The 27,739-nt window shown below is 40.8% G+C and overlaps 1 protein-coding gene across 3 annotated transcripts in view; it reads right to left on the bottom strand.

Moving 5' to 3' along the window:
* Window positions 1-3,190: 3,190 nt before the first annotated feature.
* The window catches only part of UBXN7 (UBX domain protein 7), a 29,381-nt gene continuing 4,832 nt past the window's right edge, over window positions 3,191-27,739 (bottom strand). For 2 of the 3 annotated variants that reach the window (XM_083615025.1, XM_083615027.1), the window contains exons 2-11: window positions 26,959-27,106; window positions 23,525-23,592; window positions 20,704-20,769; window positions 16,509-16,621; window positions 11,452-11,598; window positions 11,202-11,292; window positions 10,493-10,620; window positions 8,473-8,863; window positions 8,046-8,125; window positions 3,191-7,332 (exon numbers count right to left, since the gene is read on the bottom strand). In XM_083615025.1, the coding sequence (XP_083471151.1) occupies window positions 7,171-7,332; window positions 8,046-8,125; window positions 8,473-8,863; window positions 10,493-10,620; window positions 11,202-11,292; window positions 11,452-11,598; window positions 16,509-16,621; window positions 20,704-20,769; window positions 23,525-23,592; window positions 26,959-27,106 (1,394 nt within the window). In that variant the 3' untranslated portion in view covers window positions 3,191-7,170. The remainder of the gene's footprint in view (window positions 7,333-8,045; window positions 8,126-8,472; window positions 8,864-10,492; window positions 10,621-11,201; window positions 11,293-11,451; window positions 11,599-16,508; window positions 16,622-20,703; window positions 20,770-23,524; window positions 23,593-26,958; window positions 27,107-27,739) is intronic. The other variant, XM_083615026.1, reaches the window with a different exon arrangement.

Genomic DNA, 27,739 nt, shown 5'->3' on the forward strand with positions numbered 1-27,739 from the left:
CTGGTACACAATTTCCATTCTCATCCTGGGGAAAAGTTCTCAACTTGAGGTAACTCTTCCAGGTTAGCGGAGTTTGTAACCTGAAACGTTTGTAACCTGAGGTGTTTGTAACTCGAGGTACCACTGTACTTTCAAAGAGCCAAGCTCAGTCCTTTTGGCAGCTGATTGATTGCAGCACATTGTCATATGTCGGTCTAGGAGCGCCTCTTTATTAATGCCAATATTCCAGATTAAGGAGGAACCAAACACACATCATGCCGGAGACGGAGGCTCATCCACGACTAGTTTCATTCTCATACTTTATCCTGGACTTGTACTTCTCTACAAAAATTGCCACAGCATCCACAGAGAGGGCATGTATGCACTGCAGACCTTTCTCTGGGTCTTTCTAGACCATTAATGACACATGTATGGTTCTCTAAATGTTGCTGGGTTCCACCCCCCTTATTCCTGACCAGTAACTATATTGGCTGGGGCTAACTGGAGTTGGGGTCTAGTAGGGGGAAAGAGCCTTGCTCAGGGAAAATCCTTTTTGAAAAAAGGATAGGGCATGGATTCAAACAGTGGAAGAGTCACTACAGTGAGTATTGGTTAAATAAACAATAGGTGGGGATTTCAAACTGCCATGGGTGGGTAGGAGTGGAATTAGTGCATGTTCAGTATGCTTGCTGGGCTGATATTACCTGGATGTATTTGTGATATTGATAAAGTCTACTCTAGGGAAGATGAGTACTGCCTCCACTCCCCTGAAGAAGCTGGGCCATCCTTATCTTTCAACATATTTCTCCATCTGATAATTTAAGCACTCCTATATTAGCAGTGCACCTTGCATCACACATGATTATTATTGAGCAACTGAACTGCTGTCTAAAGAGAGTGGGTGCGCCCTAGTTCTCCTCCCACTCCAAATTTGTCAGCTTTAAAACATAAATCTTGAAGTTGCGTAAGAATTGTCCATCTAGCAGCCACAATCACGCCTCCCTTGTATCAGCGTAACTTGCAGTTTCCATGTTCTTTCCCAGTGTGACTCTTGCAATCTCGTTAGCAAATGTACAGGTTTACATGACTGTGGAAAATACGGTCAGGCAACTTTAACTCTTTGAACCAAGATGACTGAGCAAGTGAGTTGCCTCAGTCTCCACTTCAGTACTCTATTGCTTTCTGAAACATAACATTCTCGCACACACTTGGAATCGCGGCACACTGAAGAGGAAACATTTGCTCCTCTTTAATATAGGTACAATTTTGACCCTTATTACACAATATGTGCAGATTCCAGATGTTTTACAACTAGTCACAATCTCAGGTTCCTTATCTGTTAAATGAGGCAAATGTTTTATAGCATGTCTTTTAAACATTTAGGGTTGTTTTCAACTAGTTTCTTCAGAGCAGACGCAATGAAATTAATGAACCTAAGTTGATAATGATAATTACTTGAAATGGGTCTACTCTGAGGAAACAATAGTCGACAACCCCTAGTTCAGGCTTCCTCAACCTCGGCCCTCCAGATGTTTTTGGCCTACAACTCCGATCCCTAGCTAGCAGGCCCTGTGGTCAGGGATGATGGGAATTGTAGTCTCAAAACATCTGGAGGGCCGATGTTGAGGAAACCTGCCTTAGTTCCTTAACAAATGCTACATAATATGTCCACAGGTTCAATGGCCAAGCATGTTTTGCATGCATAAGGTTCCAAACAGGATTAGAAATTACCCTTGTCTACAAATCCTTGATAGTCATTGCCCGACAATATAGGCAATACCAAGCTAGGACTAATGACTGACTCAATCTAAGGGAACTGAGAACAGGCAGGGGAGGCTTTGCCAGCTTCTAACAGCAGCACTGAGCAGTGTCCCCTTCCTCTCAACCCCACTATACATGTCTATAATTTTTGAACAACATTTATAACCTAGAATCATAGAGTTGGAAGAGACCACAAGGGCCATCGAGTCCAACCCCCTGCCAAGCAGGAAACACCATCAGAGCACTCCTGACATATGGTTGTCAAGCCTCTGCTTAAAGACCTCCAAAGAAGGAGACAAAGAAGGAGTAACCTAGGTAACTGTCTTGCCAAAGGCAAGGTGGTTCTTTTAAAATGAGATTCAGAAGTAATACAAAACACACAAGTGGCTGAGATTAAAGGTTTTATTCTAAAACAGCAAGCAGTGTATACATACCAAGAAAGCACTTCAATCTGCCACCTGGAAGCCCTCAAGAAGCAGCGAAGAGACTCCCCCAGATAGCCTCAGTTTGCATGGCCCTGTGACCCATCAGCCCGTGCACAAGCTTCAAAGAAACTCTGCCCAAACCGTCTGATTTTATAGATAGCCACCCCCTCCCAATGCCTCACTTTCTCAAAACAATGTCCAACATCAAAGAAGATACCCAGCATTATCACCCACAACTGATGAGGCAGCTGTGGGGGGGGGCTTCATTTCCTCCCAACTTTCTCAAGACATCTAAGACTGTTCTCACACCATCAAAAAACTTAACAAGAGCAAGGGAGGGGGAAGGAACAGAGGCAGGAAGGGCTCCATGTCAGATCACTAACTCCTCAATATGTTTTGTCTTCCGAATGCATTTCCCACACTGTAACTAAATGTGAACACTGGGGCTTCAGTTCCTAAACACTCCTGCAAAAGGAAGCACCACAAGTGTTAGGACATCTGTTGTCAGAATGGTAGCTTCTCTAAATCCTCCACTTTCTAATGCACAGTGTATTAATCTTTGATATAAAAGAAGTCCTACCTAAAAGAAACGGGGTAGAGGCAATAATCATATTGAAATAATCATTTGATAGAATATGCCCACCCTTAGAAGCCTACTAAAAAAACACAAAAAACAGGACATCTTTTGAAAAACAATGCTCATGTGGACTCACCACCACTATTTTTTAAATTTAGTTCAGAGACAATAACCTAAGAGTTTAACTATATGCATGGCTGCCACTTAAACTGTAACCCCTGTAATGTTCACTATTTTCGCCATCCCTGCTCAAATCACTGCCTGCCACTTGCAAGTAATGGGGAAACAGTTACGTCACATGATCACATCACACATTTATTTACTAGAAAGTCAGCAGGCAGACACACACTGTTAGGTCCTTGTCTCTGAAATTTTGCCTTCACAGAAAACACATTTTTCCTTTTGTATCCCAGAACTTATTCCCTTCTAAAAATCAACAGGCTAAGAATTAGTGAAAAGGTCTGCTTTATTTCCAGGATCAAAATATTACAGTAGGAAGGGCATTTACACATATTTATAAAAATGCAGCAATTGTATATATATATTTATATATATGTATATCAGAGGTTGCCTTGAGTTTGGTCCTTCCCATCACAGCAAGCTGAAATCTTCTCTTCTCCCCACCCATCTTAGAATTCTCATAATTACAAAGGAAACGGCTTCTATTGAAAATGTAGCAGATCAGTTTTACATAGCTTAAGCTATAAAGTTTTAAGATCGCAACCCAACATTAAAAAGTCAACCAAATGTCTTGAAGGGTACCATAACTTTGATTATAACAGTATCCAAACCATATGCTCCCAGCTTAGTTTGTAATTTAACACCTTAACCCCCCCCCTATAACCTGTCATTCTATTTTTAATTTCAGAATTCTTTTTGGAATTTGCCTTTCAGTATTATTCCTGTAGCATTATTAGTGTTAACGCGGTACATCTATATACATTTTGGAACATTTCCAGGTGCTATGCTTGCCACTAAAAACTAGCTTCATAATCCTTGTTTACCTGTGTTGCATCAAAGACCTCTCTCTAAAATCCAGGTTTCAGGAATGATTTGATAGTGTTGCAGTGGGGGGGGGGGCGTGTGGAGAGAAAAGGGTATCAAAAGCCTCCTACGTACACATATGCGTCTTCATCATAAGCTTCCATAGCAAAGCAAATCCACCAAAGGAACTGAATATGAACCTAGGGCCCTGAAATGAACTAAAGCACAGTCTTGCTAACATTGAAACATTGGAAAAGCTATTCAGGTTAACACAGTGAGGATTATCTTGTTAATAAATCTGCAGGCACCTGGAGGTAATCAAAAACTAGGTTCAAATGCACAGCACATCTTAAACAATTTGAATCCAAATATCTTCTTGAAAAGTACATGCTGAAATACAAGGCCTGTAAGAGCACACTATTAAGAACAGTACAGTTTAAAGTTTCAAATTGGTACGCCTTTTTATTTATATGCTGCTTTTCTGCTCTCAAGGCACTTTTTACAGGAACACTGGTGTCAAGACCTTCTCACCCCAATACATTGCATATCTTAGAACAATTCTGTATCACATGCCTGTTAAGCTGCTGAACTGCTTTAAGGATACAGTAAAACATAGGAAAGATTAAAAACCAATTCATCTGAAATACCTAGTACTTAGAAAAGGCATTTTAAACCACCAATAAGTTGCCTAAATGGTGCCTCAGAAACTCAATCTCTCCACCCCCATGCCCCATTCTCAGTCTCTCTTTAGAGCTTGATATGTGGAATAAGCACAGCAAGAGTTTGCACAAATTGTCTACTCCCTAGATCTTACAATCCATTCAGTAGGATTGATCATTCAGAAACCATGCAAGTCACTTGTGTACTTTGAAAGATGCTGCATAAGAAGTAAACTGCCAAAAGATGCCTATCTTAATGACTAACAATGACTAAAACCAAAAGGACCCTTACCTAACCCATTTCAAAGCATTTTGTAAAAGCCATCTAAAAGCAGTGGATTGTAACCAATGGCTTAGCAGACAGTGCTTCTGCTAGCTCAAGTCTGGCTACCCAGTTTTCATCAATCCCTTTACATACTGCAGGCCCCATTCTGTTCTGGAGGGTTCCCCAACCCCATAAGCAGCACCTGGGGAGACTTAGAAGGGTAGGGGTCATCAGTGAAAATCAGGTGCCCCAACTTCCACAAGTGGAAGCACTTCTGCTAAAGCAAAGCCACCTTTAAATTAAATCTTCTGAGGAAAGGGCCAACCTACTGCAGGTGAAAAGAGAGTGGGAAATGCACCTAAGGCTCCTTATGCTTGGTGTACTTAGAATGAATGCAACAGTTATGGTCATTAAGCAGTGAAAGGCCTGCACTAACCAATGCCTAAAAAGTTTAGTTGGGGAATAAATAAGTTGGTGTGGACTATGGGACGGGGGGGGGGGGTGAGGAGAAAGTAATACTATTACAACTTGGCAGAATTTTATCCAAGTCATACTCAGAGTAGAATCACTGAAATTAATGAACCTAAGTTAGTCATGTCTATTAATGTCAATGGATCTACTTTAACATCGGACACAACCCATTGGACCTATTATGAGTATGACACCCAATGGATTCAGTTCTCTTTCAATAATTGCACTCTGCGATCTAAGCAAAGCAGTAGAGCGCAAACAGCATCTTCTCCTCAGAGTAACATGCACCTTACAAATATATAGGGTGAGTGTGTGAGTCTCAGTTTTACAAACTAGTAACTAACCAGGCAATTATTTGACTTTACACTTTTAGTTTTAACAGGTAATGTTGCCTTTCATCCTTTGCTAAGATCATCAACTATGCAAATCAAATGTATGCTGGCACTGGTGTTTTTTTTAAAAGAAGTTTCAGGGGTTTGTCAAAAGCTAGATTTCTTAACCAGCACTCAAGTATGACTCCCTTAACGTACTTTATTTGTGAATTTACACACTGCCAACAGTGTGGTTCTTTAATTATGGCCTTTGTGGTCAAATATCCACCAACACCTTAGAGAAGCAAGGGGTTATTTTTTTCCACTGTACAATGTAGTATAAGCATTTTAATCTGCAAGAATGATCCTTGTGGGACCTTATCAAGTGAGTGGCAACATTATAACCATCTTTTTAACTGGGGTTCAATTATAGCAAGTTTTACCAAGCCGAGAAAGCCACACCATACCTACCGTAATTAAATGGACAATTACAACAAATAGTGGCAAGTAGCTGTCTGAACAACTTGAGCTTCAAGAACACCAATATTACTGCTTCAAACTATCTTATTTTATGTTGTTAGCATCTTAATTTAACTAAGCGTTTTTAAATTAACAGAAGAGCACAAGAGAAAGGCTTTCCTTAGAGCCGAGTACCTGTACAAATACACTGAAGCCCAGTGTTGACAGAATTCCTGAAAGGTACAGTTAATGAAAACAGCTTTTGAGTTATGACAGAAGAGGTTTAATAAGTTTTACATTCATGGTCAGTACCTTGCCATATTCCACTGATGGTAAAATCCTGACAGAAGATGAGAATCAATCCCACATTCCCCCAGTTTTAATTGTGACAAGGAAAGAAGAAGCCCTGAAGCTATAGACCAAGCACAGATGGTTAGGAGTACAACGGTTAGATTATACTAGACCTACTGACTATATCACCTTCTTTTAAAGCAACTCATCCCATCTGCAACAAAAGGAACACATACAAATAAACTCAAACATATGTTCTAAGGTGGTTCATTTTGCGCCTTTCTGGGAACTGTGCTTGTGATGACTCCCAAAGGGCTACAATGATCAATGGATCTTCAGCTGTTTCCATTTTTTTCTCCACATGTGGGCAAGACTTTTGACATAAGCATCTGGGCATGTGCTAACTGCGTTGAAAGCCTGTGTGCATGCCAACCTGTGGCAAGTCAGTTGTGTGCACTTGCCACCGCATGAAATATTCAGCTTTCAGCATATGTTGGTACCCCAGGGGGAAAAAACTTGTTTGCCATTGCATGCTGAAAACCTAATCCTGCACATGGCAGTGGGGACTAAAAGCTTTCTCAATGCAGCTAGCACATGCTGAAATGTTTCTCTAAAGAAACCCACAATATTTGGTCATGTGACCGGTTGAAAAATAAAATATATTAAAGAAAATAGATTTCTTTTTTTCTGAGGGGAATGAGAAACTTTTCTTATTCTGGCTGTTCAGTGCCCCCAGCATGCTTGATATACAGACAGCACTTCTGATTTTGATATAGCAAACATGCCTTCCTCCAGCATCAAATCCAAGCAAACCTATCCTGTTGTTTCCATATGGTTCATTTGCTAAGAGTAGCATGAAAGGAGGGAGAGAAAAGAGAAGCCAGCAAACTGCTGCCTGATTTCAGCTCTGTAATCCCATGGAGCCAACTGCACACTGGTGAGTTAATATTGTAGGCAAAGATAACATGGGTGGGCAAGGCTGGGAGTACTAATTCCTTTCCTGCACAAAGACAGTCTCTTGAGGACAAAGACCAGCCTCCTGTAATGTGATGTCATAGTCCAGATGGGAAAGTTTCCTTCGAGGAAAGTTGGTGAGGAGTTCAAAACGTTCATTGGGGTATCCTTTCGACTGTACATGTTTGATGAGAGCCTGGAGAGAAAGCAGAGACCAGTGTCTTAATATTGCAGCACCAAAATACAACAGGGTGGTATCCAATACAGTTCTTTTAGTACAAGGACTTCTGGCTGTGCAACACAACTTACCCTCCCTCCTAAATCTGTTCTGGGGTTTCCCAACCCTAGAACTCTCCCCCAACCCCCCAGAGAAGATTTGGGGAGGATGTAGGGAGATGAGAGGCACAGGAAGTTTCACCACGCAAATGGAAATATTGCACTACTTTGCTGGATACTGCAGTTTTCAGTGCAATGTATGACAACTTATTATAGAAAGCTACTTCAGCAAAAGGGCAGCAATCGCTACTGTAGGTCTTTAACCTACAGTCTGATGGCACTGCTGTTATCACGGCATATACTGTGTTGTGAATGCCTAAGTTAGCAAAAGGTAGTATGAAGGACCATTAAACTTCCTCAACAAACAGCCCAATTTGTCTGGAGCAGGACATTTGGACAGTAGAAAACTCTAGACAAGAATTTGGGACCCAGTCTTGGATAGAGACCTGACAGAAGACTAGGCTGTTAAGAGGTGGTTAGAAGTCACACATGAAAGGGGAAAGCATATGTTGTACTATAAGAAGCATAAGTGGGGGGAAACCAGGTAAACAAAAGCGTGTCTGAAATGCACACAGAGACTGGAAAGGACATTAAGACCAAAAAAGCAGTGATTCTTCAATCACTTCTACTTACCAGAAGCTTAGCTTGTTCGGGCAGTGAAATTTGTTCCCTCTTCCCATCTGGATACCTTAGCATTAGCTGTGCCTTTGGTCCTAATAGAAGAAAATCACAAATAAAACAGAATACATGAACAAGCTTTAGCTCATAGCTTACTGGTAAGCTACATACTTTGCATGGAGAAGGTCCCAGGTTCAATCCCCAGTGAAGATACACTTAGCAGGGTTGGGAAAGGCCTTTGGCTGAAACTCAAGAGCCACTGCCAGCCAGAGTAGACAGTACTGGGGAATATGGACCAATGGTCTCACTCACTATAAAGCAGATTCATATTTTAATAACTATTCCTTCGCCACCAGAATAAAAGCCCCATAATGGATTTAGCAGACTGAATATTTAACATAAACTTTTTTAATGACAGGAAACATTTAACCACCACACTTACCGTTCACATTAAGTTCCTTCACTGCTGCTTCTGGCTTAGCCCCAATCTCCTCTACTACCCCAGAATCCATGCAAGATAGTCCTCGGTGGTTTGTTACCACCTCTGGTTCAGTCCTTGCTGTGGGCTCAGGTTGGGGCCTTCTGCCTTCCTCTTTCCTACAGCCCAAATCCTTATGTGGAGATTTCCTAGACTTGGCAGGATTCTCTGGCTCATCATCATCAGAACCACAAACAGAAATAAATTCCTCACTTCCAGAGAAAAGCTCCGATTCAGACTCTTCATCTGATCTGCTTTCCTGCTTGACTTGGTCAGAGTCAAAATGTGTCTCCTGTAAAGATGCTCTGATGGCAGCTTCCAACTGGCTATCTTCACTCGCATCAATGAGACTCTCCTAGTTAATATGACCATAAAGCAAAAAGGGAAACATTATATTACACTGAGAAGTAGGACAGAGACAACAGAAAATTATTCCTCCTTTCTATGAATACTTTTGCTTACAAAGCAAGGTATTACCTTTTTTTGGATGTTAATGTGGAGCATGTCATTATCATCATCATCATCAATATTATGACCTGTCCTCCATCAGCAAATCCCATTAGGATATCAAACTTTTCCCAAGAAGAAATTGGGACTTCCACCGCTTGCACACTCACCCCCCATCACCCTGCAGACACTTGCCTGGTTGCACCCCTTACCTGCTGCCGCCGCTTGCCCACCTAACTACCCTCCCGCACCATCCCACCGCTGTTCATTTGCATGCCATCTTACTGACTTTTGTGTATGAGTGCCTGCCACTGCACTCCACCACACACTGCCCCTCATCTGTGTGCCACTGCTGGCTGTGTGCTGCCACACACACATGAGGAGGACCGCAGTGATGTACTTCCAGAAGTGGCACTATACTTCAGGAAGCTTCGGTCCTCCTCATGTGTGTGTTTGTCTTTTGGTTCTGTGCTCTTTTTCTGTGCTATTGGCTGAAATTTGGGGACATCCCGGGATGGAATCATAAGCCAGGGCTGCAGACTGCAGTTCTGAACACCCTCCAGAAACTGGGTTTTGCCCCTCAAGCCCTTCTAAGTCTGGGCTTGGGCCAGGCAAAGAATATTAGATGCCGAGAGACAACAGGACTGCGCAAGGTGCCCCGACTATAAAATTGGAGAAATCGAGAGATGCATAGCCACACCGGCAGCATATCTCTCCTTTCTCGTATCTAGAATTGCAAGAAGGGCCTTTACACTTGCCAGAAGCGTGGCTCTTCCCTCGCCGGTCCTGGATGGAGCCTTTAGAAAAGTCCCCTATACCCAGAGACTTTGCACCTGTCCATTGGGAGAGATAGGAAGCCCAGAACACTTGTTCTTTAAATGTCCCTTTTACGAAGAGGCACGCAGTAAGTTCACTGATCCCCTACTGGTGAGGCTCGCCGACCTCCCGCAAAAGCAAAAATTTGACCTTTTGCTGTTAGGCAAAGACCAGAAGAAGACCTGGATGGTCGCCAGATTCTGTGCGCAAATCTGTAGACGCAGACCATCGCCCAGCTCAAAATAGTCCGGCATGAAAATCCCCAAACCTGGTTCCATGGGTGACTCTGAGTCAACTCCCTGGGATAGTTTATTGTTGAACAGTGTGTCTAAATTTATTGCTGTACATTGTTGTAATTGTCTGTTTTAACCATATTTGCAAATCAGTTTCTAATACTGCGAGTGTCCTCTATTTCAGAGGCTTCTACTCTGCAGCCTCTTACAGTTGTTTTAACTGTGAGTCTTTTAGTTCTTACGCTCTTACAGTTGTTTTAACTGAATGTTTTTATTTGTTTTTAGCTTTTATCTGTTTTAATTATCAGTTTTGTTGTTGTTGTTGATGTTGTTTTTATCCACTTAATATTCTGTTCTCTGACTGCTGGTCTATGACTGTAATAAACTGATTGATTGATAAGCCAGGGCTGCTTCCATAATTCTGGGATGTCCCAGTAAAAATGGGAGAGTTGGAGGGTCTCAACGACGATTATAATTATTATACTCACAGAACGAGAACGCTTCTGGGGAGGGCTAGTGGAATGTCCATCCAGTTGTCCATGCTCACCTAGGAACCCAGTCACTTGGTCCAAAAAAGAAGTTACATCTAGCTGGTGCCACTCAACTAGCTTCTGTCCTATTTAAAATAGTAATAAACAATACTTCAATAATTGGAGTTTCAAAATATCAGACAGAATGAAACAGTAGCAGACAGAATGAAACAAAATAGAAATACTGGCTTTACAGGATTTACATTTGCACTGCAATATGCTGGTGATTTTAACCCATGTGTGTTATTTTAAGAGGACTCCTAACATACTTGCAAAATGATTCTGCAAAGGGAACAGCAGGATCAATTCCAGTGGTTGGAAAGTAATAAATGCTAATCTTTCTCTTAACCCCAGATATCAAATAGCCAACTGTACCTAATGGACTTAAAAGTAACATGGGCAAAGCAACAGTGAACACTGACCCAGCTAGATCATACTCTGGTCATGCATTCTAAAAGCAGTCAGATGCCTCTGGGAAGATCATGAAAAAGATGAGAAAGCAAAATCCCTCCCTTATTTGAGCTAAATGGAGATGTACCTTGAAACACAGTAATCTTGATTACAAAGCAATCAGCTCCCAGTTTACAATCATTTCTAAAGGAAAGTTTTTAGGTATTATTTATAAAATACCCATAGCTGCAATAGAATCAAGTGTTTCACCTCTTACCTGTCCTAGGGTCCAGGATAGACACATAAGGGAAGTCTGCTAGTTTGTAGAACTGTATGTATCGTTGTCCTTCCTCACTGTCGTGGTACACCTATGGAACAACCAAGATTTCCTTTTAAAGGCTTGAAGAAGCAATTTCACAATATAGCCCAACTTGGAGCCACAACATAGCTAAAATAAAAATTAAATGTAACCCAGATATTGGCTCTTTTACTAAGCTTTTCGTCACTGAGGAAAGCAGCCTTCCCACCTGCCAGAAAATGAAGTGCTCTCTGATAAGGTTTTTCACAGCCTCGTTGCTCCAAACGTCACGGTTGAGACACTGACAGGCGAAATCTTGCACATTCTGTATGTTAATCATGAGCCACTTGTTCTGCATCTGACCACATTCCTTGGCCTGAAGACAGGAAACAACAGTAGGAACATTAGCCAAAAATGAAGGTCTAGCAAGAAACAATGCCAGCAATGATGGCTTCTACTTATTGTGGCAGGCTTCAATCAGGACTCAAAAAGGTAATCTGCAAACCAGCCTGACAAGCGGTGTGCAGGGTTAGAGAATTCTGCAGGTCAACTTGTCTTACTAAAGATCACACGGTGATTATCCCAAACTGTTGAATGTCAACATGTCAAGCATAAGAAAGTTTGGGGAGAAAGCATTGGGGGGGGGGGTTGAGGTATGGAAATCCAAACCCAAGAGTGGAACCTGAATAAAACATTATGTAATGAAGTACAGGAAACGAGTTATATTGATCTGACCGCAAGACAGACAAGTCAATTCAAGAGCCAAAATTGTGGTGGATTGGCATTATTGATAAACTAGCAGTTCCTTGTTCCATTATTCATTCCCTCTGGTTTTCTGTTTGTATATGCTATTTTTTATATATTATTGGAGCACCAAGAGCCACTTTCTGATGGTAATTCAGACTGAAAGTGGGGAAGGTGGTAGGGTTTGAAGTTGCAGGAAGAGATCTTACTGGTTTGAGTCACAAAGCTGGCATTGCCTGATTGGTTGGTTGCAAGTTAATGTAGGAGTTTGATCAAGAATGTAATTCTGATCGCTGAATTGCCATACCTGTTGAAAAAAAGAGTGCTATATCAAAATTTGGAATGCTCATATTTCCTGAATAAATAGGGGGGAAATGGTTGGGCTTCCTTAAAAGAGATTTTACTCATGGGTTTGCACCAACTGAATTCTTCATAAAAAGGAAACAATTTCTGATGATTTTGCTTTCTGGAAAATAAGATTTCACTTTGTAAAAGTGAAGTATCTGATCTATTGACTACAGAGTGATCAGTGGGATAAACTGTGGATTGCAGACCCACTGTCAAATCATGCTTCATAGCTATGCTTTGCAATAGCTTTGCCAGCAAACAAACAAGTCATTTCTCCCAATCAAATAAAAAGGGTGTTACATAGGAAAAAGGTCTGGAATTTTAAAAATTACCACATTTTAAAATGAACATTTGGTACTAGATGCTCAAAAAATAAGTTTATATTAAATAATATTTTAGTTGTATTATGTGAAAAGTATTTAAATCATTTGATACACAAACTATTTGACTGAATCCAAAGTGGCATAATCCAAAGTTCCACTCACACAGCAGGGCTTACCCTTCCTCTTCTTCCCTCAATCTGTCTGAAGGGTCCTCAAGTCTCTGGAGCAGATTTCAGAAAGATACAGGGAGGAGAGTAAAGCCCTTTTGTGTGAGTAGAATTTGTTCCACTTGCACACAAACACCACTGAATACAACCCTACGTTTTTAAGATTTTGTTGGCAGACGGTAGGCATTTAAGACTGAAAGCTGAAATAGTATTCTTGGATTAGAATTACTGCTTACACCTAAACAGTGAAGTGTGGACTCCTCCTGCCAACTGCTATTAAAATGTATGTATAATTTATTGTTATAACACAGCAATTTTCAAAGCTAGTATATCTTAGAAATTCACATGGTGCAAACTCAAAAATCTCTTTAAATGTGCAAACTTAGTGCTCACATTGTATATAACTAGTGAATTTGCCAATTCATGAATTCAGGGTAATGTATCTTGCTTCTATAACCTGTAGCAGACTGATATATGGTTTATGCTACAATAATAGAAGTAAAACATCTGCTCCAATTTAGGCAAAGTGGCTGTAGCAAATTTTCAAAGTATTCACAAAAGGACATGGATGCTTGATTTTAATAAATGAATTTAATAATTGAATTTTAATAACTGAATTTCTATTTTTTGCTCCGCACTGCTACAACCTTAGCATATTTCCTGTTTTCTGTTTTTTCTCTCTCTATAAAGCTACATTTTATAAGGGTATGAAACCCCTCAACTCAGAGAGATGGGCATAAATGCAAAAAAAAAAAAAAAAAAAGACTGCATCCCAGCTTGAGTCAATAGGTTGCTGATTAAACTCTTAAATATACAGAGAAGGCAAAGGAAAGTTAGAACATACCAAGTTGTTGAAGAAAAAGATGCACTCTTATCAATCACTTCTACGTCACTTTGCAGTGCTTTAAAACTCTTCTCAACTACTGTATAGCCTTACGACTATCTTATGAGAAAGATTAGTCTGAAGTACTGACTTGGCTCAGAATTACCCTTTTAGCTTACTACCAAGCAAGGATTTGAAGCTCATTTTCTCATGTGTGAACATGAGAAACAATAAAAGATAGTGGTTTCTTTTTGCTTTAACTGATATACTGCCAACCCTGTCTAGGTCTGGAAGAAGATAGAAGGAAAGCAACTCAAAGTAATTAGTGTTACAAAATATAAACATTCCTAAAGCTGTGATGGACAAAGGGCCTCCAAGCTCAACAAGGCACCACCACTCATGCACCAGACTATCTCTGCATTCACAGTTGTTTAGACATATGTAACTGCATACTGGGTATCAATGGTGATAAAGTGCTGGGAATTTCCATCTGCTTCCTCTCTTCCCCATTCCAATACATGGAAAAACCAACTCAGTGGTCTAGCTGTGTGAGCCGTTTATGTAAAAGAGGAAACTCTTGTGAAAATGTGGCTCCTCTTATGAAGCAAGAGAACTATGAGACCGTTGCATCTCATGCCAAGTTTCTTCTTCCAATGTTTATCATAAACAAAATAACAAAATGCATTAACAAAATGCATTATTTATTATTACATTCCTATCCCACTTCTCCTCCAAAGAGTTGAAGTGGCACATATGGCTCCTCCACATATTATCCTCGAAACAACCCTGAAAGCAGAGAGTTGGTGACCAGACAAAGATCACCCAGTGAGCTTCATGGCCGAATGGGGATTTGTTAAAAGCACAGTACTGCTTAGAATCAGTAAAACATTTCAATCTTATTTTGCCTAAAATGATTTTACTCATTAAAAGGTTTAGATTCTAAAGGTGCTTTCAATGCAATACTATGAGGCTCTAGCACACAACATGGAAAGAACTGATTGGAAAACATGTGTTGATATGAATTAGAGTCTCCCTGAAGTAGAAACCCACTAGAATCTTACTTTGTAAATCTCTATCATATTATATAGTAAACAGGGTGGGGGGGGAGTAGACTCTGCCTAAAGGAACTATACAGCAGGTAAGAACACAAAACATTTTAATATAAAAGGCAATGATCAAAAACTGAAGGAAAATTAATCAGATGCAGGTATATGAAGTTTTATGAGGAACGACTCCATTAAAGACACAGAAGTTAGAGGCAGATTTTTACTCAGGGCAGAAAGAGGTGTCATGACTGAGAGTAAGAAATACTACCACAAATTAGAAGGAACTGGAAGAGGATGACAGAATGTGAACCTTTGAAACCAGCTACACTATCAACCTAAGAGCAGCTTATACACAATTTGTTCAGTACCCCTTGTTTCAGGAGCATAAAGTCAGGGCAAAAAGCACAGCAGATCTTGGTAGAAAATGATTTTTGAAAGTGGTTTCAATGATATGCAGAAATGGAAGGGTTAGAAGAGTGATTATGATGTTATTTACACATAAAAATATAGTTGTTGTTTAAGTTCTGAAGCTGCAACAGTAATGCTACTTGCAACCAAGGACATGAACATTAGACATGCATCCTTGACCTATTCTGCAGGCCCTACAACTAAAGTTCTTTGATTAACATTCAGTTTGGTTTAGTTCATATTAATGCTATATAAAATAGGAAATGTGTTTTGTGAGCCCTCTTCAATGGGTGTAAAGTGTGTGATAAAAAATGTTTTTTATGACAATTATTTAATGTTATCCTAATTTGTTCTTTAGCTACAGGTATAACATACTTACCTGTAAGCAAATTCCACTGAAAACCCAATGATATAAGAAGTTAATTAAAAACAAGACAGATAATTTACCAATCAAGCACACTACTGCCTACTTGTTAGAATCATAGAATCATAGAGTTGGAAGAGACCACAAGGGCCATCGAGTCCAACCCCCTGCCAAGCAGGAAACACCATCAGAGCACTCCTGACATATGGTTGTCAAGCCTCTGCTTAAAGACCTCCAAAGAAGGAGACTCCACCACACTCCTTGGCAGCAAATTCCACTATCAAACAGCTCTTGTTCACAGCAGTTCTTCAGGATTTCAAGCAAATATCTTCGCTAACCCAGCCAAACAGAGACCTTTCCCCTCAAATATCAAGGATTAAACTTATGACATTATATGCTTAAAGCCTCCTCTACTTTGGACAAAACTCCAAATATATCAAAACAAGTGGCCGATAGAAGGATTTGACAAGCCTGACAAAGAGAAAGAGCAACACAGTTTTCCAGTGAATAGAAACAGGATTTCCCCATCAAATGGAACTACAAACTGAGCCAGAGTATTTCCAGTCCTATTGGGAAGGGCCATAGCACAGTGGCAGAGCATCTATCTTGCATGCAGAAGGTCACTGTTCAATCCTTGGCACCTTCAGATACACCTAGGAATTGTCCCCTGTCTGAAACCCTGAAAAATTACTGCTAGTCAGTGTAGGCAATAGTGAGCTGGATGGACTAATGGGCCTAACTCAGTATAAGGCATCTACTTATACCCCTAATTAGTTACAAATATACATATTGCTCAATTATGGACAACACATCTTAAGAAAAGGGGCGGGGGGGAGAGGATATAGAAGATGGCAGAGGAACACAACCGCAGAAGGGTACTTTTTCAAAAATGAATTCAAATTGCTTAAAAGTTGCCTTTTATATAAATACAACTCGTTGCCATCATGCTTAAGTGAATTCTTTAAGCATCATATTAAATTATCAGGCTGCAAATGTACACATACTCACATGCAGCTGGGCCCAGGCTACCACAGAGAAACTATACCAAATCTCAGCAACCTACCGTTTCAAAACTTCCTTTATGCATCAAATCAATTGGAGGCCTGAAGAGATCTGCAAGGGTGGTGAGTTTCTTGTCTATTGCTCCTCCATTCCGCAACTCTTGTTCCTGCCGAACTGCAGAGCCCAGAAGAAGAAAAATAGGAGGTGAACAACATTTTTACTCCAACATGCCAAACTGCTTTTGGCAACTATAAACAAAACATTTGTTAAAAGTGCAGAAAGCTTGTTTTAAAATATGAAATCAGAAAGGGAGAAGAAAAAAACAAGGGGAGAGTAAGAAAGTATTGAAGTCACATCTTAACATACTAACAAAGAGTTGTGGGGAATTTGAAAGCTTGCAGACCATTTTATGACATATTGGGTTGGCCCTTATATGGACTTTTGAATTTTTCCTAGGAGCCAACATGACTATCATTACTCTTAGTCTGAAGCATCTTTTTTATTATCCTAAAATATTTTTTTCTGCTAGGTACTCTCTCTCGATAGCCCACTATATATTTTTAAGCTTAAGTCTCACAGTGCAATATTATACATTTGTACTGAAAAACATGCCTCACTGGCCTCAATGAGACTTACTCCCATATAAGTGTCTATATAGAATCACAGCTTAAGCATTACTGAAATATAGCTCTTCGTCTACTGGTAAAAATGCTCTTTTTAATTTTCCTCGCCTTAGTGTTAAGAGCAGCATGGTTATAGTTTAAAAGCTTAACTGAAAATTCTACATGAGAAGTGTTAAGGGTGATTTCTTTCCAAAATAAGTTTATATAATTGCCAACACACATGGACGTGGGATTATATGCACATCAACCCATTTCAACTGATCAAAATAAACACAATTTGCTACCAAGAAGTCCTCTTATGCACTTACCAAAAGGTAAGGCTGATTGTAAAACTTGAGCTGATATTGGGAAACAGTGATGTTTTAGGTACCTGGGTCCCAAGCTACAGTATTTAGGGCTTTGTATACTAGTACTAACACCTTGAATTGGGCCCAGTAGCTCAGTGGTAGCTAGCACAGTGCTTTCAGGACTGGTGAACACATGGTACCATTGGGCAGCCCACTGACCAATCTGCAGCCAAATTCTGTACTAGCTGCAGCCCAACACAGAATGAATGGCAGTAGTCCAGACAGAAGATCACTGGAGCATAGAGTATAATGGCCATGCTATCCCAGTCCAGGACGAACAGTCAAAGCTGGTGAACAAGACTAAACAGGGCATAAGCAACCCTAGCCATAGAGGCCTCTTGAAACTCCAGTGACAGACTGGAATCCAGAAGTACTCCTAGACTATGGACATGTGCCTAAAGCCAAAATTGTGTATAGTCAAACCTCACTGGGTTCATTGATGGGGGGACTGCCAAAGTAGTTTCTCCTGGAAGTGTGCCCCCTTTCTATTGTTTTGTTTTGGGTTTTTTTTGTCCCACACATAAGGCTGAGTGTGCACAAGTTGCGGGCTTACTGTTTATATTGAGAAGGGACAGTAAGCTCTAATATTTAGCTTACTTTGGCAACACTAAAGGATATTTCCATTTTAAGATGTAATATTTTAATAGATAATCTGGGAGAAACACAAATAGCAAAATCAGTCAGAATAATAAAACAACAGAAGACTTGATAGAATCTGGCAATCCAAAGCGAATAGTTACATAGATGCAAATACATTTGTGACTATGAAGCCTCGTTAAGACCCTGTTAAATCTCATATTAAGCTTAAGTATGTTACCTACCTTGAATATAGCAGGTTGGGATGTAAACCAACCAACCAACCCTGAGTGTCACTTTCCAAACTTCACGTGTCATAGGCAATTTTATTTACATACTCTAAAGAACTAAACCCACACACCTAGAGATCATTGACACCTTGTTTTAATTAACTTTTCCTTATTGAAAAGTATGATAAAAGCATTTTTGAGGGATAAGGAAAAACATTGTTGATGTTAAAATGAGGGCTGCACCTGTCACAGCTGACCAAGAGTCATGAATATATAGGACATTTTTTTAAAAAAAAAACACCAATTGACTGAAAAGTTTACTTCTAAGTAGACTAATGCAACAAAGACCTGAATTGATAGAATCCTGATAGCTGTAGTGTTGAACTCTGAGGAATACTCAAAACTAATTGAAGCTTAAATACCTGAACTAGTACATGAGACACCATCAAAAATGTTTAATTGGTACATCTGCTGAATAAGGGTGAATGAGTTTTAATTGTATGAGTACCAAGATGCGTGTGCATGAAAAATGGTCTCATGTACATTGATATGTGTGAACTCCCCAACTGTGGTAACAAGAACAAGAAAGGGGATGGTGAACATCTATCTGAGGAAGAGATGGAAGACAATTATGATGACTAATTTGAAAATGAACAAGCAAGACCATACATGCCCAGGACAAACTACCGTATTTTTCGTCCTATAGGGCGCACCGGCCCATAGGATGCACCTCGGTTTTTTGGGGGGGGGGAATGAATAAAAAAAAAATTATTTCCCCCCCCAGCCGCGGCTGCCGCCCCAAGCCTTGCGCACACCTGCCCGAAGCACGGGGCGCCCTCCAGAGGGCTCCCCGTGCTTCAGGCTGCCGCTCCAAGCCTCGCGTGCCCGGCGGGACCTCCCGCCGGGCGCGCAAGGCTTGCGGACACCCACCCGAAGCACAGGGCGCCCTCCGGAGGGCTCCCCGTGCTTCGGGCTGCAGGCTGCTGCCCGCACGCCTTGTGAGCCCGTGGGAACTCCCGCTGGGCTTGCAAGGCTTGCGGATAGCTTCCTGAAGCCTGGAGAGCGAGAGGGGTCGGTGCGCACAGATGCCTCTCCAGGCTTCAGCGAAAGCCTGCATTCGCCCCATAGGATGTACACACATTTCCCCTTCATTTTTGGAGGGGAAAAAGTGTGTCCTATGGGGCGAAAAATACGGTAAATAAGCATTTCACTTAACATGTGAAATCGCGATGTTTCTTGTGAAGTTGCTATAGTTGACACTGCCTTGCACAAAAAGCAGTGAGCCAGAATCAACTCTATGGCATGTCCTAGGGAACATTCATTTCCCTGGTGGTGTGGATGTGTCATTTGGGGTGGTCTAATGCCATTTGGGGTTGCCTAATAACTATAGATCGAGGTCATTGCTCATTAATGCCCTTTGCCCAAAAACAACTTTTTGCCTCAGAGAATGATGATGCGTTGCAAAGGGGAGTTTCTCAGTGACAGAGATGTGATGTAAATTATATTGTCTATTTATTCAGTATTTTGTTGAATAAGGAACTGGGGAACAACTGGCCATTTGCTGGCCAAAAGTTTAATTCCAAACTTTTGGCCAGCAATTTCCCCTTTCTTTTATTTATGCAAACACACCACAACCATTAACACAAGATTTGATATGACAAAATATTTTTAAAAACAGGAATGGTTTTATTTATTTCTAGTAGAAAAATATACAAGGGCTGGGTCGTATTTCACTTTGTACAGGGTTTTTGCATAAGCAACATGAAGCAGCAAGAGCCCAGCCAAAAAAGATACAGAGACCTCCATGGCAATTCAATTCTTAGGACAGCTTAGGGGACAGGTAATTTTGGGAGTGGGGACGTTGTTGCCACTGGCAAAATGAAATGTAGACTCTGGATTTAATAAAGCATGCTGCAAAAGAAACCATGCTGCTGCCATTAATTTGGTCTCAAATCTCAATTTAACTTTACATCCAAAATTTTTATTTGATTGTTATTTGAGAAGATGCAGTTTCTTTTTGTATAGTTTTTTCTTTTCTCTCTTTATCTTGACTCTTTTTCCTTTCCTTTTTCTTCTTTGTTTCTGCTGTAAATGATCTTTTATGTCTGTATTTTAAATCAATAAAGAAATAAAAATCTCAATCTAACTACACCATATCTAACAATTGCAGCCAAAAAGTGAACAACCTGGCTGGCTTCCATAGACTGTTTTTGACCTTCCTGCCCTGATGCCTTTTTACCTAAAAATTACAGACTTCATGTTTGTAATGCATATGTGGCTATGTTATACATATATGGTTACATGAACAGCCCTTAGTGGGATTTCAGGTTGTTGTTTTTGTGTATATCAGTATGCAGCTCCTGGGTGGGGTACACAATGTGGCCCATAGTACAAGGTCTAAGGGATCCACATTGTTAACCTCTATAAAGCCAATAAACAAAGATAATGGCATGTGAAGACAATGATTCACAGATACCTACTTGTTTCTGTCTGGAAATCCCGAAAACCATCAAATATTGAACGAGCAGGTCTGCGTCTTTTTGGAGCTTATCAAGAACAGAATTTAAAACTCATATTAGTCATAAGAAACCTCTCAATGGAACTGATTTGTGGTAGAAAAGGCTGAAGCTTCAAGACAGATTTGAACTCACAGTGACCAGGTGATTTGAGAATACCAATAATGCATTATGTTAATATGTTACACACACGTGCCCATCAGGACATGATGTCCATGTTCCTGGTTATCAGGGTACTTGTAGATGTTAAATTATTTTAAATTTATAGGCTGCTTTTTTGCCTGAAGGCCTTTGTAACACATAAAAACAACTAAAATACAAAAATATGCAACAAAGTATCATAGAAATAATAACACCTGGAACAGCGAAATATATCAGCAAAATGCAACATAGCAATAGAAACCAGCAGCAAAGACCCAGGCAGTAAAAAAAACCCTCATCCAAAGCAAGTGGTACAGCAAAATAAAGTTTCCCCAGCTTGGTGAAAACTCCAACACGAAGCTCTAGGACAGGGATGGGGAACCCTTTTCTATCCAAGAGTTGCATTCTTACGTTGGCAACCTTTCAGGGGCTGCATACCAGTACTGGAGGCAGAGGCAAACTGAATGGAGCAACAGATAGGACTTTTAATATGTACAGTAGACTAAAGTCAGAGGTTTCTACAAATATTCCTCTTCATCCAAACAAGAAAGAGACAATATCTACTTCAAAGACATATTAAGGCCAAGCAAAAGCACTCAAGGTTGATATGGAGCAGGTCAAGTGAAGACTATGGCTTGTGGAAGGGTTGTAGCCTAGGGAGAATTCCAGGGGTCAGCTAGAGAGCCACAGAGAGCAGCTCTCAGCCTCTGGGCCTGAGGGTCCTCTTCCCCTGCTGTAGGGTTGATTGTGGAACACTATCTGGGTGCTAGCACTAACTGGGTGCTACCCATGTAACCCCCAACTGCACTTCTGATAATGGCAAGATGCAGCATATGCTGCTTGACCTGATCTCACTATACTTAATGGAGGAACAATTCCCAGAAAAAGGTAAAAGCATGGTTTTGTCCTATTTGTTTAAGCACATGCTACTTGATAAGGCAATTTCTCAAAGTGGATTGAATCAGGAATTAGGCTATGCTCGAAACATGACACCTTTTGTAGTAGATTATAATGCATAGCATAGCTGGTAAGCCAATGAAAGCATTTGCCGCACTCTTTTTGCACCCAAAAATTGTGTCAAAAATGGCAGACGACAGCTTTAGGGATAGTGAGATTAGTTCTAATAACAATTCAATCTGCAAAGCAAAGCGTGGCCAATTTTGGGGGGCCTGTGGACACATTTCCAAACTGGAGTAATGGCACCAAACACACACAAACACACACACACACACACACACACACACACACACACCACGTCATGGACCTGTAACACTGCCTATAGTATAATGCTTTTTAAAAATCTAATTTCAGTGGAGTGAGGAAATGCTGTAAATGCATGGGAAGGTTTCTGCTGGCATGTGTGCCCATGGTGCACCATGTGGGTGACCCTTGACCTATCTTGTTTCATAAATTATTTTTTTTAAAAAATTAATTTATTTTTAACAATATTGGCTATCCCAGTCAAGTGAACAGCATACATTAACCAGATTGTAAGCATGCAGTGAATGTCTATGTTCTAACCGTTGTACTTCATTCTGCTACTTTAGATGCTTTATAGCAAAGACACCTTAAATATACACTTATTGGGGCACCTTAAATACACATATATTATGACTTAGGCTTTTGCGTAGTAGAACCCATTTGCTGTTATTTGCAGCAGGCTAACATGGCTACTGTTCTAACATGTATTCAATACATTACTGCAGCAAATTTATTTATGGCACTTCACCTGTAAAACTGAGGTGCATCTTATGTAATATCTTATGTGATGAATCTTATGTCAAATGTTAGCTACCGCCCCCAAGTCTGCTGATTTCTTACAGTTGAGTAAGCAGCTTCATGTAACTTCAAGGGCTTCTCACCAGATCTTACTTATTAAGCATCTCACCAGATGCTGACTTATTACTGCAAAGATACTTTTCAGTGTGTAACTTATAATTATCACATGGCTTCCAGTCATCAAACCCAACTGACCTCTAGAAAATGCATTTCTCATTATATCCCAAAGTAGCAGCCTTTCCTTAAAGAGGCAGGCAGCATTTACTGTTAACTATTCCACTAGATTTTAAGAATACAGCTAATTGGTTCCCCATTAACTTGTTAATATAATGGAAATCTATCAGTACATAATTTTGGAAACTATATTTAGTGGAAGCTATCACGGAAATCTTGGATTTCGGTTTCTAAAAACTCTCAGCTGCAAAATACTCAACAGTACACATTCCATAGCTGCAATTTCTTATGAACACATGTTAACACCATAAATTACTATTTATTTGCAGCCCTTCAGACAGAGCATTTTATTATGGATATTTTACTATAATATTTTATTGCAAAATTTTTACTAGAAATTTACTTAGCAGCTAGCATTGACATTTTGGCACCGTTCCCTATCTAGAAAACGAGAATGGCAGCAGCAATGAGTATTTGAAATATCATTCCCAGGAGTACCAATTATGTATGCTTAGTTGACAGTTGTGGGAATATGACTTTTGTATAAATACTTCAGTAATGCAAGAGCACATGCTATAACTATAGAGAGAGCAATGGATACGAGCAACCTAGACAAAAGGCAGTTTGGCAGAGTTCTTCCTTCCTTACTACAACATTTGGAAGGGTAAACATTAAAATGAAGCTCACTTACCACCAAATAAAGGCTCAGGTTCTACCAGAATTTCCTGTTTTTGAGGAATCGGTGCTCTTACTTCATCTCTAGAAGGATTAGAAACATAGGTTTTTGAATATGACAGCAAGAGCTATACTACATGCCCCAAACAGGACTATAGTTAAACCAATACTTGGGGTCTACAACGCAGTGGAGGCAGAACAGCATAGGTGCTAACTATGTTGTACAAGGTTTGAAAGTGTATTATTGGAATGGAGATATTCCTGGTAGGTATCAAAGTAAAGATGCTCTTTAGTATATATAAAAAGGGACTGACAGTTAACACATTTTTGTGAGAGCCACCTCTTCTGTTTAACCTATAGATATGGGAATCTTTAGCTCCCATATCTAAGGAGCTGCTAACATGTCTTGTTAAATGGGGATGACAGCTCGATATGCTCAGAGTTGTACAAAACGGTAGTGGGGGAGGAGGGTAATAATATGAGGAATATAAGGAAGTTGCACATATAATCACATACCGTATTTTTCCCTCTATTACACGCAGATTTTTTCTCCTAAAAAGTAAGGGGAAATGTCTGTGCGTGTTATCGAGCGAATGTGTGGTCCCTGGAGCTGACAAGCGCGAGTGGAGGAAAGGAGGAAGTTGCTGCTTTCCTGCATTCTGCCTCAGGGTCTTACTGCCCACCCGCTTCTGTTTCCTTACTGTGTTTGCTCAAACAGAACAAAGAGCAGAGAAAACCCCTCCCCTCCAGGCAAGCAGAGTGGAAAGCTCCTCTCCGTGCGTCTGGGACTCGAAGGCAACATGCAGGTTGGGGGGGGGGGAGAGAGAGAGAGAGCTGGCTGGCTTGGGGGGGGGACTTTTGCCTTCCTTTCCTCCCTCCGGTAAAACCCCTCTCCTGCATTCTTAGCCAGCTGCTTCTCTGCACACCCCTCTCCTTGTCGCTTCTATGTTTTTCCTTCCCTCCCTACTTAAAACGTGGTTCCAATCACGGATCCACATGGATCCTCAGGATCTTTGCATTGAGTCACCCCAAATTCACCATCAGATCACATAGCAATGATCTGATGCAAAAACAGGGCTGCAATGGTGCAAAAACATGGTTACAAAGCACGGATCCACATGGATCCTCAGGATCTTTGCATTGGGTCACCCCAAATTCACCATCAGATCACATAGCATGTCCATGGCTACAGCCTGCACCAAAAAAATCACGCACCCACTGTTGCCTGGGGCTGCAATGGTGCAAAAACGTGGTTACAAAGCATGGATCCACATGGATCCTCAGGATCTTTGCATTGGGTCACCCCAAATTCACCATCAGATCACATAGCATGTCCATGGCTACAGCCTGCACCAAAAAAATCACGCACCCACTGTTGCCTGGGGCTGCAATGGTGCAAAAACGTGGTTACAAAGCACGGATCCACATGGATCCTCAGGATCTTTGCATTGGGTCACCCCAAATTCACCATCAGATCACACAGCATGTCCATGGCTACAGCCTGCACCAAAAAAATCATGCACCCACTGTTGCCTGGGGCTGCAATGGTGCAAAAACGTGGTTACAAAGCATGGATCCACATGGATCCTCAGGATCTTTGCATTGGGCTACCCCAAACTCACCGTCAAATCACATGTCTGTGGCCGCAGCATGAAGCACAAAAATGATACATCCACTGTTTCATTCAGAATTTTTTTTTCTTGTTTTCCTCCTCTAAAAACTATGTGCGTGTTATGGTCAGGTGCGTGTTATCGAGCGAAAAATACGGTATATAGGGAAAGAGTAGGTGCATGCACAGGTGTTCCCGACATAGGCGGAGGGTCTGGAGCCCCACGGGCATAAGCAAAATACGCCTAAGTGGGGAACACCCTCTAAAAAGCCTCTAAACACCATTTCCCCCTGTTCTCCTGCTTTCTTCCCACACAACTCTCTCTTCAACTGGAGGTGAAGCTCTGTGGCTGGCTGGAGAATGTGTAGGACAGAAGCTGCTGTGTTACCACGTGTCAGCTGTTAAGTGGGGGGGGGGATGAGCAACCTAAGCAAAGCCCCACTACGCCTCCAGTCTGTTTGGGACTTCCTCCACCCTCACTGAAGTCCTCTTTGGGTTCTGGGGAGGATCTCCTCGCAAGCCATGAGGACTCTACAGCAATCTCCCACCATTTCCTGGTTTGAATCTATTTATGTCCCAGCGCCACGAACACATGCGTTCACGTGTTAGTCAATCATGCACAGGTTGGGGGACACCTGTAATTGCAAAGGTCTTGCGGGACCCAGTCCCTATTTCTAAACCCACATTTTTGTTTGGGAGTATGAATAATACATGAAATATTTTTTTAATTTGTGTTGGTTGCCTCTGTCCACATGCAAGATTTATTTTAAAATTAAAATCAACTTTTCCCTTCTTGCCATATAATGCCAAAATTGTACTTCAATTTATTTATTTAGGACTGCATCTAACATTAGAGTAAAAGGTAAAGGTAAAGGGACCCGTGACCGTTAAGTCCAGTCGCGAATGACTGTGGGGTTGCGGCGTTCATCTTGCTTTACTGGCCGAGGGAGCCGGTGTTTGTCCGCAGACAGCTTCCAGGTCATGTGGCCAGCATGACTAAGCCGCTTCTGACAAACCAGAGCAGCGCACGGAAATGCCGTTTACCTTCCCGCCGGAGCGGTACCTATTTATCTACTTGCACTTTGATGTGCTTTCGAACTGCTAGGTTGGCAGGAGCAGGGACGAAACAATGGGAGCTCACCCTGTTGGGGGGATTCGAACCGCCAACCTTCTGATCAGCAAGCCCTAGGCTCTGTGGTTTAGACCACAGCGCCACCTGTGTCCCTAAGATTAGAGTAGACTTATGAAAATAATAGATGTGACTAAGTAAGGTCCATTAATTCCAATGAGTCTCCTCTTAGTTGGATACAACATTCATTCATTCATTCATTCATTTCCTGCCCTTCCTCCTAAGGTCCTAGGGCAGGTTACAGAATTAAAACACAATATTTAAAACAATGTAAAACAAATTGCAATCATAAACATAAGCTGGGTCCTAAAAACATAAACTTCAAGTGTTACGTATAAATAAATGTATTACGAGCCCCCCTATAAAACAGATTATTTAGGCAACAAACAGTATGTTCAACTGAAACAACTTTAAAATATAAGAATAATACTGTAAACAGATGTAGCCTGTCTGGAGCGGGGAGAGAACTGATTAAAGTTAGTGCTAAATATAGCACTGTATGAACTGTATCCTGCCTGCACATCTGCCTTCGCACTTCTGACATGTGCAAATTGCAACCTGAACTAAACTGTTAGGTTTCTAGAACAACAGTAAGATGCAAGGAGTTTAGTAACTGAAACTAAGAACATCTACAGAAAAACATGTTGATATCTGCCATTTCCGTATTTTAAAGCAAATTATACATCCTACGGATATTCACAAAGTTACATACTCTGCATGTGGTCGAAGGTTTGATACACTTGCAGAACTAGTGCTGGGCTCCTCTGCTATCCCTCCACCATCAAGGAACATAGTGACAGCCATTTCCAGATTATTGTTGCATGCTTCAAGCATATGCTTGCCTGCACTTTCAGTGGCACCTGTGATACAAGGAAAAACAACATTAGTGCTCAGATCTTAAAAAGAAATTAGACAATACATGAGATCAGAAAGGTAAGCTTTCTTGTTTCTTAAATAAAATGACATTTCATAATACATTTGCTTTGCATGTTATGCTCTTTGAAATACCCAAGTGAAACAGCAGCCTACACAAATGAATGAGACAGAAATAGATTACCTTTCCCTCTTTTGTATCATGGTTAGTCATATTATTATTAATACTTATTAAACTTATATACCACCCTTCATCCGAAGATCACAGGGTAGCTTACAACAAAAAACAGCATACGCTGTTCACAAATTTATATGAGCAGCCAATTTTCAGTAAAACAGTTCACAGGGCATTACGATTTACAGTGTCAAAGACCTTAGTCAGGTCAATAAACATCATATACAGGGGTTGGTTTTGCTCTCTGCATTTTTCTTGAAGCTTTTGAGCAGTGAAAATCATGTCCACTGAAGGTTGAAAACCATTTTGGGATTCTGGAAGGGTATCCTCGGATATAATTAGGAGTTGGTTTGCTAAGATTCTTGCAACAGTTTTGCCGGCCGCAGCTAATAAAGACATGCCTTGATAGTTTCTGCAATCCGTTTTATCACCTTTTTAAAAAAAG

Source organism: Podarcis filfolensis (genome assembly GCF_964270895.1).
Source record: "Podarcis filfolensis genome assembly, chromosome: 5".
NCBI classification, from domain to species: domain Eukaryota; kingdom Metazoa; phylum Chordata; class Lepidosauria; order Squamata; family Lacertidae; genus Podarcis; species Podarcis filfolensis.